Source organism: Salmo salar, chromosome ssa10 (assembly GCF_905237065.1).
Source record: "Salmo salar chromosome ssa10, Ssal_v3.1, whole genome shotgun sequence".
Classification (NCBI taxonomy): Eukaryota; Metazoa; Chordata; class Actinopteri; order Salmoniformes; family Salmonidae; genus Salmo; species Salmo salar.
Genome location: NC_059451.1, coordinates 43,158,765 through 43,174,931, shown reverse-complemented (window position 1 = coordinate 43,174,931; position 16,167 = coordinate 43,158,765). Strand labels below are relative to the sequence as shown.

The window sequence follows — 16,167 nt, the reverse complement described above, 5'->3', positions numbered from 1 at the left end:
TTACATTACAGCCTTATTCTAAAATGGATTAAATAAATAAAAATCCTCAGCATTCTACACACAATACCCCATAATGACAAGGTGAAATGTTAGCAAATGTACAAAACATTCATTTAAAAAATACTTTATTACATAAGTATTCAGTCCCTTTGCTATGAGACTCGAAATTGAGCTCAGCTGCATCCTGTTTCCATTGATCGTCCTTGAGATGTTTCTACAACTTCATTGGAGTCCACCTGTGGTAAATTCAATTGATTGGACATGATATGGAAAGGCACACACCTGTCTATAAAAGGTCCCACAGTTGACAGTACATATCAAAGCAAAAACCAAGCCATGAGGTCGAAGGAATTGTCCGTAGAGCTCCGAGACAGGATTGTGTTGAGGCACAGATCTGGGGAACACTACCAAATAAGTTATGCAGCATAGAAGGTCCCCAAGAACACAGAGGCCTCCATCATTCTTAAATGGAAGAAGTTTGGAATGACCAAAACTCTTCCTAGAGCTGGCTGCCCGGCCAAACTAAGCAATCAGGGGAGAAGGGAGGTGACCAAGAACCCAATGGTCACTCTGACAGAGCTCTAGAGTTCCTCTGTGGAGATGGGAGAACCTTCCAGAAGGACAACCATCTCTGCAGCACTCTACCAATCAGGGCTTTGTGGTAGAGTGGCCAGACGGAAGCCACTCCTCAGTAAAAGGCACATGACAGCCCACTTGGAGTTTGCCAAAAGGCACCTAAAGGACTCTCAGACCATGAGAAACAAGATTCGCTGGTCTGATGAAACCAAGATTGAACTCCTTGGCCTAAATCACATCTGGAGGAAATCTGGCACCATCCCTACGGTGAAGCATGGTGGTGGCAGCATCATGCTGTTTGGCATGTTTTTTAGGGGCAGGGACTGGGAGACTAGTCAGGATCAAGGGAAAGATGAACGGAGCAAAGTACAGAGAGATCCTTGATGAAAACCTGATCCAGAGCGCTCAGGACTTCAGACTGGGGCTAAGGTTCACCTTCGAACAGGCCAGCGACACTAAGCACACAGCCAAGACAATGCAGGAGTGGCTTCAGGACAAGTCGCTGAATGTCCTTGAGTGGCCCAGCCAAAGTCCGGACTTGAACCCAATCGAATATCTCTGGAGAGACCTGAAAATAGCTGTGCAGCGACTCTCCCCATCCAACCTGGCAGAGCTTGAGAGGATCTGCAGAGAAGAATGGGAGAAATTACTGAAATACAGGTGTGCCAGGCTTGTTGCGTCACTCCCAAGAAGACTCGAGGCTGTAATCGCTGCCAAAGGTGCTTCAACAAAGTACTGTGTAAAGGGTCTGAATACTTATGTATATGTGCATTTTCAGTAAAAAAAAATGTTTTTGACTTGTCATTATGGGGTATTATGTGTAGGGAAAAAACTATTTAATACATATTATAAAAAAGCTGTAACGTAAAAAATGTTGGAAAATGTCAAGGGGTCTGAATACTTTCCAAATGCACTGTAGTGTACAGTCGTGGCCAAACGTTTTGAGAATGACACAAATATTAATTTCCAGAAAGTTTGCTGCTTCAGTGTCTTTAGATATTTTTGTCAGATGTTACTATGGAATACTGAAGTATAACTACAAGCATTTCATAAGTGTCAAAGGCTTTTATTGACAATTACATGAAGTTGATGCAAGGAGTCAATATTTGCAGTGTTGACCATTCTTTTTCAAGACCTCTGCAATCCGCCCTGGCATTCTGTCAATTATCTTCTGGTCCTGATGGCAGCCCATTCTTGCATAATCAATGCTTGGAGTTTGTCAGAATTTGTAGTTTTTGTTTGTTCACCCGCCTCTTGAGGAATGACTACAAGTTCTCAATGGGATTAAGGTCTGGGGAGTTTCCTGGCCATGGACCCAAAATATCGATGTTTAGTTCCCCGAGCCACATAGTGATCACTTTTGCCTTATGGCAAGGTGCTCCATCATGCTGGAGTTCATCACCAAACTGTTCCTGGATGGTTGGGAGAAGTTGCTCACGGAGGATGTGTTGGTACCATTCTTTATTTATGGCTGTGTTCTTAGGCAAAATTATGAGTGAGCCCACTCCCTTGGCTGAGAAGCAACCCCACACATGAATGGTCTCAGGATGTGTTACTGTTGGCATGACACAGGACTGATGGTAGCGCTCACCTCAAGCTTTTTTCCGGGTGCCCCAAACAATTGGAAAGGGGACTCATCAGAGAAAATGACTTTACCCCAGTCCTCAGCAGTCCAATCCCTGTACCTTTTGCAGAATATCAGTCTGTCCCTGATGTTTTTCCTGGAGAGAGGTGGCTTCTTTGCTGCCCTTCTTGACACCAGGCCATCCTCCAAAAGTCTTTTGCCTCACTGCGCGTGCAGATGCATTCACACCTGCCTGCTGCCATTCCTGAGCAAGCTCTGTACTGGTGGTGCCCCAATCCCACAGCTGAATCAACTTTAGGAGACGGTCCTGGCGCTTGCTGGACTTTCTTTGTTGCTCTGAAGCCTTCTTCACAACAATTGAACCGCTCTCCTAGAAGTTCTTGATGATCTGATAAATGGTTGATTTAGGTGCAATCTTACTGGCAGCAATATCCTTGCCTGTGAAGCCTTTTTTTGTGAAAATCAATGATGACGGCACGTGTTTTCTTGCAGGTAACCATGTTTGACAGAGGAAGAACAATGATTCCAAGCACCACCCTCGTTTTGAAGCTTCCAGTCTGTTATTCGAACTCAATCCGCATGAGAGAGTGATCTCCAGCCTTGTCCTTGTCAACACTCACATTTGTGTTAACAAGAGAGTCACTGACATGATGTCAGCTGGTCCTTTTGTGGCAGGGCTGAAATGCAGTGGAAATGTTTTGGGGGGATTTGGTTCATTTGCATGGCAAAGAGGGACTTTGCAATTAATTGCAATTCATCTGATCACTCTTCATAACATTCTGGAGTATATGCAAATTTCCATCATACAAACTGAGGCAGCAGACTGTGAAAATTAATATTTGTGTCATTCTCAAAACTTTTGGCCACGACTGTACTTTATTTACCAGGTTTATTTGCCATTAAGTAGTATGCTTTATTTGAGTTTAACATGTAGTTGTTGGCTTTCTTCAAAAGTTAAAGATCGTATTCCTGCTTAAGTTCACAAATGTAATTTTCTGGTTTACCTTGTAAAGATCTTTTATGGGCTTTTTCTAGGAGTGATTTATTTTTCTTTATTTTTAATTTTGAAATCATAATTTACTTTTGCAGAATATGATATTATCATTCCACATATGTACGCCTTAAAGTCATCTCAAATTATGTCGGGGTCGGCTTTTCTCTGTCCTCTATGTCTACATTTGTAATGGCAAAGGTTTTTTATTTTTTATGTATTTAATTTTTTACGTATTTAATACATTTAGAGTCCGGAAGATGCGCACTATTCATTCTCCAAATTCTGTCGCTAACTGTATTTTCTATTGGTGTAATTAAGCATGATAGCGGAGAATGATCCGATATCACTATATCATACATTTTTGAATCCAGTAAATTGTTGAGTCCATTTTTTTTAATAAAAATGTAGTCAATTCTTGAGTAGCTTTTCTTACTTTGACAAGAAAAATAATAGTATTGGGAATCGTAATCTCCAGGTGTCATGTAAATTATTTGTAGAGATAAACATTTTCCTGGCTCCCAACAGTAAATGTGCCTTTTTTATTACAACATCTGCCAATCTTATCGAATGTATGCTTAAGGTCACCTGCTAAAATAATAAGTTCCTGTCTGGATTTGATCTAATATAGCTTTAATTGGTTCTAAAACTACCCGATTTACCCCTGTTGGGATATACTGTACAATGAAATGAATGTGTATCTTTCACCATCTAAGGTACAATTCAGCATTAGAAAACGTGCAATTGTGTATTCTTATTTATCAGGATGCCTAAAACTCTGCTGTTACTACAGTAGGTGGCAACATAGGCTTTTCCAACCCAGCTCCTCTTAAATGTTCAATTTTTCATTTTTTTAAATGTAACTCTTACAAGAAAACCACATCTGCTGACAATCGTTTTAAGTGTTCGAGAACAATATGCTTTTTTCCCTCAAGGAGCCCTTTAACATTCCATGTGATAAGTTGGACTTTGTTGGTCTTTACTTGTATAGAATCAAAGTTAACCTTATCTGTTCCATCTGTCATTGAAGAACCAGGTAAAACATTTTAGCAGACATGACATATGAGGGCGGTGGGCATTCCATAGAATGGGAGGATCATGTTTACAATAACTATGTATTTATACTATTACAGCCCATTATTTAGCAGGTAGTAATTTAGAAATAACTACAATAGTAATTACCTACTCTGCAGAAAAAAATTGCATAGATCAGCATAGGCAGCCTTTTCTGTATTTTTGTTGGTGACCTGCCATCACTGTGTTTTTGCTGGTGACCACTAGCCTTCGCTGTGTTTTGGACGTTGGTGACCAGCATAGACTGGTTACCAGCGTACCTCCATATCCTGGTCACCAGCAAAACCAGCATTAAGTCACCTTATTATGATGGCTTTGCAAAGTGATGTTTAATTTGGAATCCTGCCAGAGCGGGGATATCCAAAAATGTGAACTTTTATTCACCCACAATCTGCATTCAGAATGACTGCTAGGGTTGGAAAGATTATTAAATGAGACTACCTAAACCATCTAAACTGGAACAACCATTTTGGTAACAGGTGCAATAAGTCAACTAACATATTGGATTAGTTTTGAAAAATGTATGTTATTTATCTTTGTATAGCATACAAAAACAGATATTGAAAAAATATATAATGATCATACTGCAATAGAGCATGCTGGGAAATATGATAATGATGGCCATGGTTTTGCAGACCAGCTTGACCAGCTAGACCATGCTGGACCAGCATGGACCAGTTTGGTCACCAGCATACCAGCATCACCAGTATAACTGAATAACCTGGTCACCAGCAGCATAAGCTGGTCAACAGCATCACCAGCTTGACCAGCTAGTCTGTCAGCCTAACCAGCTAGACCATGCTGGTAAGACCAGCTTGACCAGCATTAGACCAGCATAGACCAGCATGGACCAGCTTGAAATTTAGGCTGGTCTATGCTGATTTTAACATTTATGATATTTTGATCGGGTCCCATTGAGATCCAATTTGACTCGACACTGGGATTTGAGGAGGATGTTTGGGGGAGTTCACCCCAGCTGCACACTTCAAAGGCACTTCAAAGAGGGAGGAAGTACAGATTTCTCAATCATCACCTTCATGATTCACTTCCTCTATCTGAAATACATTTCACTGCTGGTACTATTAGTGCTACCTAGCCTGGTTCAACCACAGAGAACAATGGTGAGTGCAGCATTCAGTCTGATGTTACCTACAGTGAAAGCAAATGAACAGATATTACATGGCACATGCCATAAAGATACATGTAAAAGAAAAAAGACATAAGGGGCCGTGTGAAATGTTGAATACACTCCCAGTTGTAGGGTTTTGTTAGGCACAACATGCAGCCAGCGGCACAGCTATCATGCTGCTAATATTATCATCAGATAATGAAAGAAAGAAGAATCATTGTCTCTCTTGGTCCTGTTGTTTTGGTGAGAAGGCGGTAGTAGTGCACTCAATGTTTCCATCTCTGTGTGTGTAGGAGTGTGGCTCCATGAGCAACCAGCTGTTTCTGTCTCTGAGACATTATCTCTTTGTCCCTCTGATACTGACAGAGAGGAATAGAATGTGCAGGACTCCCTCAGAAATGCACACACACACACACACACACACACACACACACACACACACACACACACACACACACACACACACACACACACACACACACACACACACACACACGTGTACTCGCAAACACACACACACACACACACACACATACACACACTCTTCATTTATTATTCTGTATTATCTAAAATAGTTTTTCCATGACTGTCTGTGTGTATTATATGTCCTGAGCGTCAGACTCTTTCATGCTGTTTAGCAGCTTGCTAAATTGTGAACACAGTGTCATAGCAGTCAGATTGTCATCAGTATTACCCATCCAGAGCCAAGGCACTCAGCGAACCCTCTTCCTGTAAGTTGGTCCAGTGATATCCTCTCTCTCTCTCTGTTTGTTTGACTTGGATCAGCAGCCCATGAAGGATACATAATAACTGCAAATTCATTTGAAAAGCCTCCAGTTTCCAATAATACTTTAAAGGAAAACTCCACCCAAAAACTGTATTTTGTCATTTGTTTCATTAGTCCATTGTTGATATAGTCTCAAAATGTTTTGCATGTCAGCAAACAAGTTTTCAAGATGTATAACTTTCAAAATACAGAAATACAGCCGGTAGGATGCATTTTGCATCATAAATACATCATAGCGGATGTATTTCTGTATTTTGAAAGTTAACAGGTGAGCTCCGTACTCCACATCTGTGTGGAGTGGATGTGTGCATTCGTGGGAGTTTCTTATGCATTTGTGGGATGGCAAAAAATCTACCACATAACATACCAGGTTTAATGTACTAAAAATCATGTTTTACCAGTACTTTACTAGAGTCTTCAGTTCCAACACTGGAATGTAAAAGTGTTGAGCACATGTGTGTTGTGCTTTTTTCTCTCCTTCTCCTTTTACATCTTGCGTCCAAACGAACATGAAGTGGAATCATACCATGTGTTTCTTCCTGCGTTGACAAAGAGTTTATGTTAATCCCAGAACTGGCTAAAAGCTTTGCCATTACTGGTTTGGAGAACATTGGCCTCTCTTACATATAGTAAACACAGTATACTCCTCCCCACATCTGCCTATACATTACAGCATGCTATCACTTCTCATTTACAACTTATTTGCGTGTCTGTGACGTCTGTGTCTCTCTCTCCTCATGTCCTTTCTCTTCTCTCTTTCTTTCTTCTCTCTGTCTCTCTCTCTATAAAAGGGTCCTCCTGGTCCCCGCGGTCTACCTGGTCCTGCTGGGAAGAGAGGAGCTCGGGTGAGTACTGTAAACTGTGTTTTACCTGTCTGCGGACAGGTGTGATGTCACTGGGGTGTCATCGAGCCTTAGGAGGTGCCACTCCCTTCCCTGAGGTGATAGGCAGCTTAAAAGATAAACATCACAGACGCAGCTGAACACTAGCAGTGTTTTATGTACAGTGTTGTACGGTGCTACAGTATGTTGTTATAAGATCTCTAAAGGTCATGGTGGACTTTAAAATGGCTTCTTCAAGGGTTATTCCAGGACATGTCAGGAAGTAGCTAGTTGTGGTCCTCAGTACGGCCAATGTGAGGTCAGGTTTATTGTCCTGGTGAGGCATGTTAAGACTGAACCTGCCAGAGAGTACAGATGCACACAGCTCACACACTCACTCTGTGGCTGAATACACTTCTCAATGCACTCTCATGTCGTCACCATCAATCCACAGACACAAGCTAGACACAACCCATATGTCTTTGGTTTGGCTGTGTTCACCCCAGTGATCCAGCACCGTGACAGAGCTGCTGACAGACATGCTAGTGGTTTATGTGATTCCAACAAGAACCAGGGATGAGCTGTAATGGTGCGGCTGAATGAGATGGTCCTGTGAGAGGAGAACACTTCACTGGGCCAAGGTAGAGCGTCAAGGTAGAAAAAGCAGCTCCAGATGGGGCTGTGTCACTTGTGTTGTTGAGACTGAACAATGATCTCTGATCATTACGCTCTGATCACAGCACTGAGGAGCCAGACTAAACAAAACATCAGACTAAAGAAAACATCAGACTACTAAACAAAACATAAGACTAATAAACAAAACATCAGACTAATAAACAAAACATCAGACTAAACCAGACTTCAGACTATACATAACATCAGACTAAACAAAACATCAGACTTAACAAAACATCAAACTAAACAAGATATCACACTAAACAAGACGTCAGACTAAACAAAACAGGCTTAAGTGGAGCAAGTCGAGAGTTTCAAGTTCCTTGGTGTCAACATCACCAAAAAACGATCATGGTCCAAACACACCAAGACAGTCATGAAGAGGGCACAACAAAACATTTTCTCCATCAGGAGACTGAAAAGATTTGGCATGGCTCCCCAGATCCTCAAAAGGTTCTACAGCTGCACCATCGACAGCATCCTGACCGGTTGCATCACCACCTGGTATGGCAACTGCTCGGCATCTAACCGTAAGGCGCTACAGAGGGTAGTGCGTATGGCCCAGTACATCACTGGGGCCAAGTTTCCTGCCATCCAGGACATATATAATAGGTGGTGTCAGAGGAAAGCACATAAAATTGTCAGAGACTCCAGTCACCCAAGTCATAGACTGTTTTATCTGCTACCGCCCGGCAAGCGGTACCGGAGCGCCAAGTCTAGGACCAAAAGGCTCCTTAACAGCTTCTACCAGCAAGCCATACTGCTGAACAATTAATCAAATGGCCACCAGACTATTTACATTAACCTCTCTTGGGCACGGTTTACACTATTCAACAGCCAGTGAAAAATCAGAGCACCAAATTCAAAACCACAAAATGTCATAATTCAAAGTTCTCAAACATACAACTATTTTACACCATTTTAAAGGTACACTTCTCCTTAATGTAACCACATTGTCCGATTTCAAAAAGGCTTTACGGCGAAAGCATGAAGTTATATTATGTTAGGACAGTTCCAACACAAGAAAAAGCACACAGCCATTTTCCTAGCAAGGACAGGCGTCACAAAAACCAGAAAACCAGCTAAAATTATGCACTACCCTTTGACGATCTTCATCAGATGACACTCCTAGGACATCATGTTACACAATACATAAATTTTTTGTTCGATAAAGTTAATATTTATATCCATAAACCCAGTTTTACATTGGCGTGTGATGTTCAGAAAATATTTTGCCTCCAATACTCCCGGTGAATCAGTACAACAATTTACAAAAATACTCATCGTAAACGTTGATAATATATTAAACTGTTATTCAAAGAATTATAGATGAACATCTCCTTTATGCAACCGCTGTGACAGATTTCAAAAAAGCTTCACGGGGAAAGCACACTTTGCAATAATCTGAGTACTGCGCTCAGAAAAATACACTAGTCATCTAAAATCCTAAATAGCATTAGAAATATTCACTTACCTTTGATGATCTTCATCAGAAGGCACTTCCAGGAATCCCAGGTCAACAATAAATGTTGTTTTGTTCGATAAAGTCCATAATTTATGTCCAAATCCCTCCTTGTTGTTTCCGCGTTCAGTAAGCTACTCCAAGTGTAGGAAGCGCGAGGAAAATGTCACGACGAAAAGTCAAAAAAAGTTATATTTACGTTCGTTCAAACATGTCAAACGTTGTATAGCATCAATCTTTAGGGCCTTTTTAACTTAGAACTTCAATAATATTCCAACCGGACGATTCCAGTGTCTTGAAAAACGTTTTGGAACACAGCTAACTCTCACGTGAATGTGCGCCAATGAACGCCAGTGCTTTCTTGAGTCAACAACTTCCAACTTCCTCTGTTCGCTCTCTGTTCATCATAGACGCCTCAAACAACTTTCTAAAGATTGTTTACATCTAGTGGAAGCCTTAGGAAGTGCAAAATGAACCCTAAGTCACTGTGTGTTCGATAGGCAATGACTTGAAAGGACTACAAGCACGAGAATTCCCACTTCCTGGTTCGATTTTTCTCAGGTTTTTGCCTGCCGTATGAGTTCTGTTATACTCACAGACATCATTCAAACAGTTTTAGAAACTTCAGAGTGTTTCCTATCAAAATCTACTAATAATATGCATATTCTAGTTCCTGGGCCCGAGTAGCAGGCCGTTTAATTTGGGTACGTTTTTCATCCGGCTGTGAAAATACTTCCCCCTACCCTAGAGAAGTTAACCATCCCCCATTTGTTTTGTACACTGCTGCTACTTGCTGTTTATTATCTATGCATAGTCACTTCACCCCTTCCTACATGTACAAATTACCTCAACTAACCTGTACCCTAGCACACTGACTCGGTAACCTCGCACACTGACTCGGTACTGACTCGGTACCCAGTATATAGCCTCGTTATTGTTATGTTATTGTGTTACTTTTTATAATTTTTAATTTTTTACTTTAGTTTATTTGGTAAATATTTTCTTAACTCTTTTTGAACTGCACTGTTGGTTAAGGGCTTGTAAGTACGCATTTCACGGTAAGGTCTACACTTGTATTCGGCGCATGTGACAAATAAAGTTTGATTTGATTTAAACAAAACATCAGACTATGCAAGACATCTGTCACGCCCTGACCTGTGAGAGCCGTTTTTCTCTGTTTAGTTAGGTCAGGGTGTGATATGGGGTGGGCATTCTATGGATTTTATTTCTATGTTTTGGCCAGGTATGGTTTCCAATCAGAGGCAGCTGTCTATCATTGTCTCTGATTGGGAACCATACTTAGGCAGCCTTTTTTCCCTCCTTGAGTTGTGGGATCTTGTTTTTGTGCAGCTGCCTTTGAGCAGACCCAGAGCGTCACGTTTCTTTCTGTTTTACCTGTTCAATGTTTTGTTCGGTTTTTCTTCAATAAAGTATGTGGAATTACCGGCATGCTGCGCCTTGACTGATCTATGACAGGGAGTTTGAGGACAGTGATCGTGACAACATCAGACTAAACAAGACATCAGACTAAACAAAACATCAGACTAAACAAAACATCAGACTAAACAAGATATCAGACTAAACATAACATCCGACTAAACAAAACATCAGACTAAACAAAACATCAGACTAAACAAACATCAGACTAAACAAAACATCAGACTAAACAAAACATCAGACTAAACAAGATATCAGACTAAACATAACATCCGACTAAATAAAACATCAGACTACTAAACAAACATCAGACTAATAAACACACATCAGACTAAACAAAACATCAGACTAAACAAAACATCAGACTAAACAAACATCAGACTAAACAAACATCAGACTAAACAAAACATCAGACTAATAAACACACATCAGACTAATAAACACACATCAGACTAAACAAAACATCAGACTAAACAAAACATCAGACTACTAAACAAACATCAGACTAATAAACACACATCAGACTAAACAAAACATCAGACTAAACAAAACATCAGACTAAACAAACATCAGACTACTAAACACACATCAGACTAAACAAAACATCAGACTAAACAAAACATCAGACTACTAAACAAACATCAGACTAAACAAACATCAGACTAAACAAAACATCAGACTAAACAAGATATCAGACTAAACAAAACATCAGACTAAACAAAACATCAGACTAAACAAAACATCAGACTAAACAAAACATCAGACTAAACAAAACATCAGACTAATAAACACACATCAGACTAAACAAAACATCAGACTAAACAAAACATCAGACTAAACAAAACATCAGACTAATAAACACACATCAGACTAAACAAAACATCAGACTAAACAAAACATCAGACTAAACAAAACATCAGACTAAACAAAACATCAGACTAAACAAAACATCAGACTACTAAACAAACATCAGACTAAACAAAACATCAGACTAAACAAACATCAGACTAAACAAAACATCAGACTAAACAAAACATCAGACTAATAAACACACATCAGACTAAACAAAACATCAGACTAAACAAACATCAGACTAAACAAACATCAGACTAAACAAAACATCAGACTAATAAACACACATCAGACTAAACAAAACATCAGACTAAACAAAACATCAGACTAAACAAACATCAGACTAAACAAAACATCAGACTAAACAAAACATCAGACTAAACAAAACATCAGACTAAACAAAACATCAGACTAAACAAACATCAGACTAAACAAACATCAGACTAAACAAAACATCAGACTAAACAAACATCAGACTAAACAAACATCAGACTAAACAAACATCAGACTAAACAAAACATCAGACTAAACAAACATCAGACTAAACAAAACATCAGACTAAACAAAACATCAGACTAAACAAAACATCAGACTAATAAACACACATCAGACTAAACAAAACATCAGACTAAACAAACATCAGACTAAACAAAACATCAGACTAAACAAACATCAGACTAAACAAAACATCAGACTAATAAACAAACATCAGACTAATAAACACACATCAGACTAAACAAAACATCAGACTAAACAAAACATCAGACTAAACAAACATCAGACTAAACAAACATCAGACTAAACATAACATCAGACTAATAAACAAACATCAGACTAAACAAAACATCAGACTAAACAAAACATCAGACTAAACAAAACATCAGACTAAACAAAACATCAGACTACTAAACAAACATCAGACTAAACAAAACATCAGACTAAACAAAACATCAGACTAAACAAACATCAGACTAAACAAACATCAGACTAAACAAACATCAGACTAAACAAAACATCAGACTAATAAACACACATCAGACTAATAAACACACATCAGACTAAACAAACATCAGACTAATAAACACACATCAGACTAAACAAAACATCAGACTAAACAAGATATCAGACTAAACATAACATCCGACTAAACAAAACATCAGACTAAACAAACATCAGACTAATAAACACACATCAGACTAATAAACACACATCAGACTAATAAACACACATCAGACTAAACAAAACATCAGACTAAACAAGATATCAGACTAAACATAACATCAGACTACTAAACAAACATCAGACTAATAAACACACATCAGACTAAACAAAACATCAGACTAAACAAAACATCAGACTAAACAAAACATCAGACTAAACAAAACATCAGACTACTAAACAAACATCAGACTAAACAAAACATCAGACTAAACAAACATCAGACTAAACAAACATCAGACTAAACAAAACATCAGACTAAACAAACATCAGACTAAACATAACATCAGACTAAACAAAACATCAGACTAAACAAAACATCAGACTAAACAAAACATCAGACTAATAAACACACATCAGACTAAACAAAACATCAGACTAAACAAAACATCAGACTAAACAAAACATCAGACTACTAAACAAACATCAGACTAAACAAACATCAGACTAAACAAAACATCAGACTAAACAAACATCAGACTAAACAAACATCAGACTAAACAAAACATCAGACTAAACAAAACATCAGACTACTAAACAAACATCAGACTAAACACACATCAGACTAAACAAAACATCAGACTAAACAAACATCAGACTAAACAAAACATCAGACTAAACAAACATCAGACTAAACAAAACATCAGACTAAACAAACATCAGACTAAACAAAACATCAGACTACTAAACAAACATCAGACTAAACAAAACATCAGACTAAACAAACATCAGACTAAACAAAACATCAGACTACTAAACAAACATCAGACTAAACAAAACATCAGACTAAACAAAACATCAGACTAAACATAACATCAGACTAAACAAACATCAGACTAAACAAACATCAGACTAAACAAAACATCAGACTAAACAAACATCAGACTAAACATAACATCAGACTAATAAACAAACATCAGACTAAACAAAACATCAGACTAAACAAAACATCAGACTAAACAAACATCAGACTAAACAAACATCAGACTAAACAAAACATCAGACTAAACAAAACATCAGACTAAACAAAACATCAGACTAATAAACAAACATCAGACTAATAAACACACATAAGACTAAACAAACATCAGACTAAACAAAACATCAGACTAATAAACACACATCAGACTAAACAAACATCAGACTAAACAAAACATCAGACTAATAAACACACATCAGACTAAACAAACATCAGACTAAACAAAACATCAGACTAAACAAACATCAGACTAAACAAGATATCAGACTACTAAACACACATCAGACTAAACAAACATCAGACTAAACAAAACATCAGACTAATAAACACACATCAGACTAAACAAAACATCAGACTAATAAACACACATCAGACTAAACAAACATCAGACTAAACAAAACATCAGACTAATAAACACACATCAGACTAAACAAAACATCAGACTAAACAAAACATCAGACTAAACAAAACATCAGACTAATAAACACACATCAGACTAAACAAAACATCAGACTAAACAAAACATCAGACTAAACAAAACATCAGACTAAACAAACATCAGACTAAACAAACATCAGACTAAACAAACATCAGACTAAACAAACATCAGACTAAACAAAACATCAGACTAAACAAACATCAGACTAAACAAAACATCAGACTAATAAACACACATCAGACTAATAAACACACATCAGACTAAACAAACATCAGACTAAACAAAACATCAGACTACTAAACAAACATCAGACTAATAAACACACATCAGACTAAACATAAGATCAGACTACTAAACACACATCAGACTAAACAAAACATCAGACTAAACAAACATCAGACTAATAAACACACATCAGACTAAACTAAAACCTGAATATTCTCAAGGGGAGCACAGGAGAACCTCTCTCTGTTTTCGTCTTTGTAATGTCTTCTGTAAAACACGTCACTTCTCTTAGTTCCGCTTGTTTAGTGTGAGTCAGACAGACAGGGACCCTCCATCAGCCAGCCAGGCAGGCAGTAAACATTGTCTACATGTAGACTACTGTATAATGGTAAATCCCTGTGGGACCTAACTTTGGAGACATATGGTTTGCATACAGTGTGGTGACTCATAGAGACATAGACAGTCAGGGGGAGGCTTCATTATGTGGTGAAAAATGACTGTAATGGCTGGTTGTGTCTGTGTGGGCTGCAACCTCTGCTGCCTCAGAAAGATACAGACCTCCAGACCTTACTGTACTGTACTGTACTGTACTGTACTGTACTGTACCTTAGCTTAGTCCCACACTCCACAGGTGGCAGCACTTTAAACACACAGAACAAACCCCCACTTTAAACCATCTCCTCTGAACTGAGAGAGATGGAGAGAAGGAAAGAGATAGAGAGGGGGGAGAGAGAGTTACTGTGATGGAGGGGGAGAGAGAGAGGCAGGTAGTGGGGTAAATTAGGACAGTGGGAGGGAGGAAGGTAGAGGAGGAGAGAGATTCCTTGTTATGGAGTTTCTCATGGAGGAGAGGGAGGAGAAGGAGCAGGAGGAAGAGGAGGAGGAGGAGTTAGTTAAAGTGAGTTTTTCTTTTCTGCCATAAAAACCACATGGTCTCAGCCAGGCAGCCTCACCAAACACTAAGTGGAGTTAAAGTCATGGAAAGTAGAGTGCCAGGGGGAGAGGTTGGTGGGCTGGCTGGTAGAAAGAGATGATGGCAAGCACCACAACACAACCCAGTGTCAGAGGACACTCAGACACCTGTAATCCACTAGCTGTGGGTTATCATTACCTCTCCGTTATGTCTCTGTCATCTCCTGATCACAGCTATTATGGTGACTGGTTACTGTTAAATTAAAGAGAGCAGTCTTACCTCAAGGCTTTAGTGTGTAGTGGGTGTTTTAGAGGGAAAGCAGTTTAAGCCAGGCAACAGCATTGGTACAGATGTGTGTGTACGTGTGTGTGTGTGTGTGTGTGTGTGTGTGCGTGCGTGCGTGCGTGCTTGCGTGTGTGTGTGTGTGTGGGTGTAAATGTGCATGCACGTGTGGTTGTTCCCACATGTGTGAGTTGAACTCAAATAAATGCATGTGTGTGTGTGTGTTATAAGTTGTTCATTTGAAAGTGCATTCCTGTTCGTTTTAAAGGTAGGGCAAAGTTTGGCACATGAAGAGAAATGACGGAACATATAATAATATATGTGTAATACTCAACTTCTTACTACTTCACAGTCAATGAATCACTCATTCTAGATAACAGCAGTTTTAGCAACACATGTCTGCCTTCTCTACCTTTAATCTCTGTAGCTAAGAGATCGTATGACTTAGTCTAAATGCTATGCTGTTAGCTGTCATTGTGATATGCTGATAGTTTCTCTCTCTCTCTGTCTCTCTCTGTCTCTCTCTCTCTGTCTCTCTCTGTCTCTCTCTCTCTCTCTCTGTCTCTCTCTCTCTCTCTGTCTCTCTCTCTCTCTCTCTGTCTCTCTCTCTCTCTCTCTCTCTCTCTCTCTCTCTCTCTCTCTCTCTCTCTCTCTCTCTCTCTCTCTCTCTCTCTGTCTCTCTTTGTCTCCCCCCCTGTCTCTCTCTCTCTCTCTCTGTCTCT

General features: G+C 39.2%; 1 protein-coding gene across 1 annotated transcript in view; it reads left to right on the top strand.

Annotated features, from left to right (window-relative positions):
* Positions 1 to 16,167, top strand: part of LOC106560452 (collagen alpha-1(XXIV) chain) — a 199,288-nt gene that overhangs the window by 35,121 nt on the left and 148,000 nt on the right. The window contains exon 4 of the mRNA XM_014123375.2: positions 6,934 to 6,987. Coding sequence (XP_013978850.2) covers positions 6,934 to 6,987 — 54 coding nt within the window. The remainder of the gene's footprint in view (positions 1 to 6,933; positions 6,988 to 16,167) is intronic.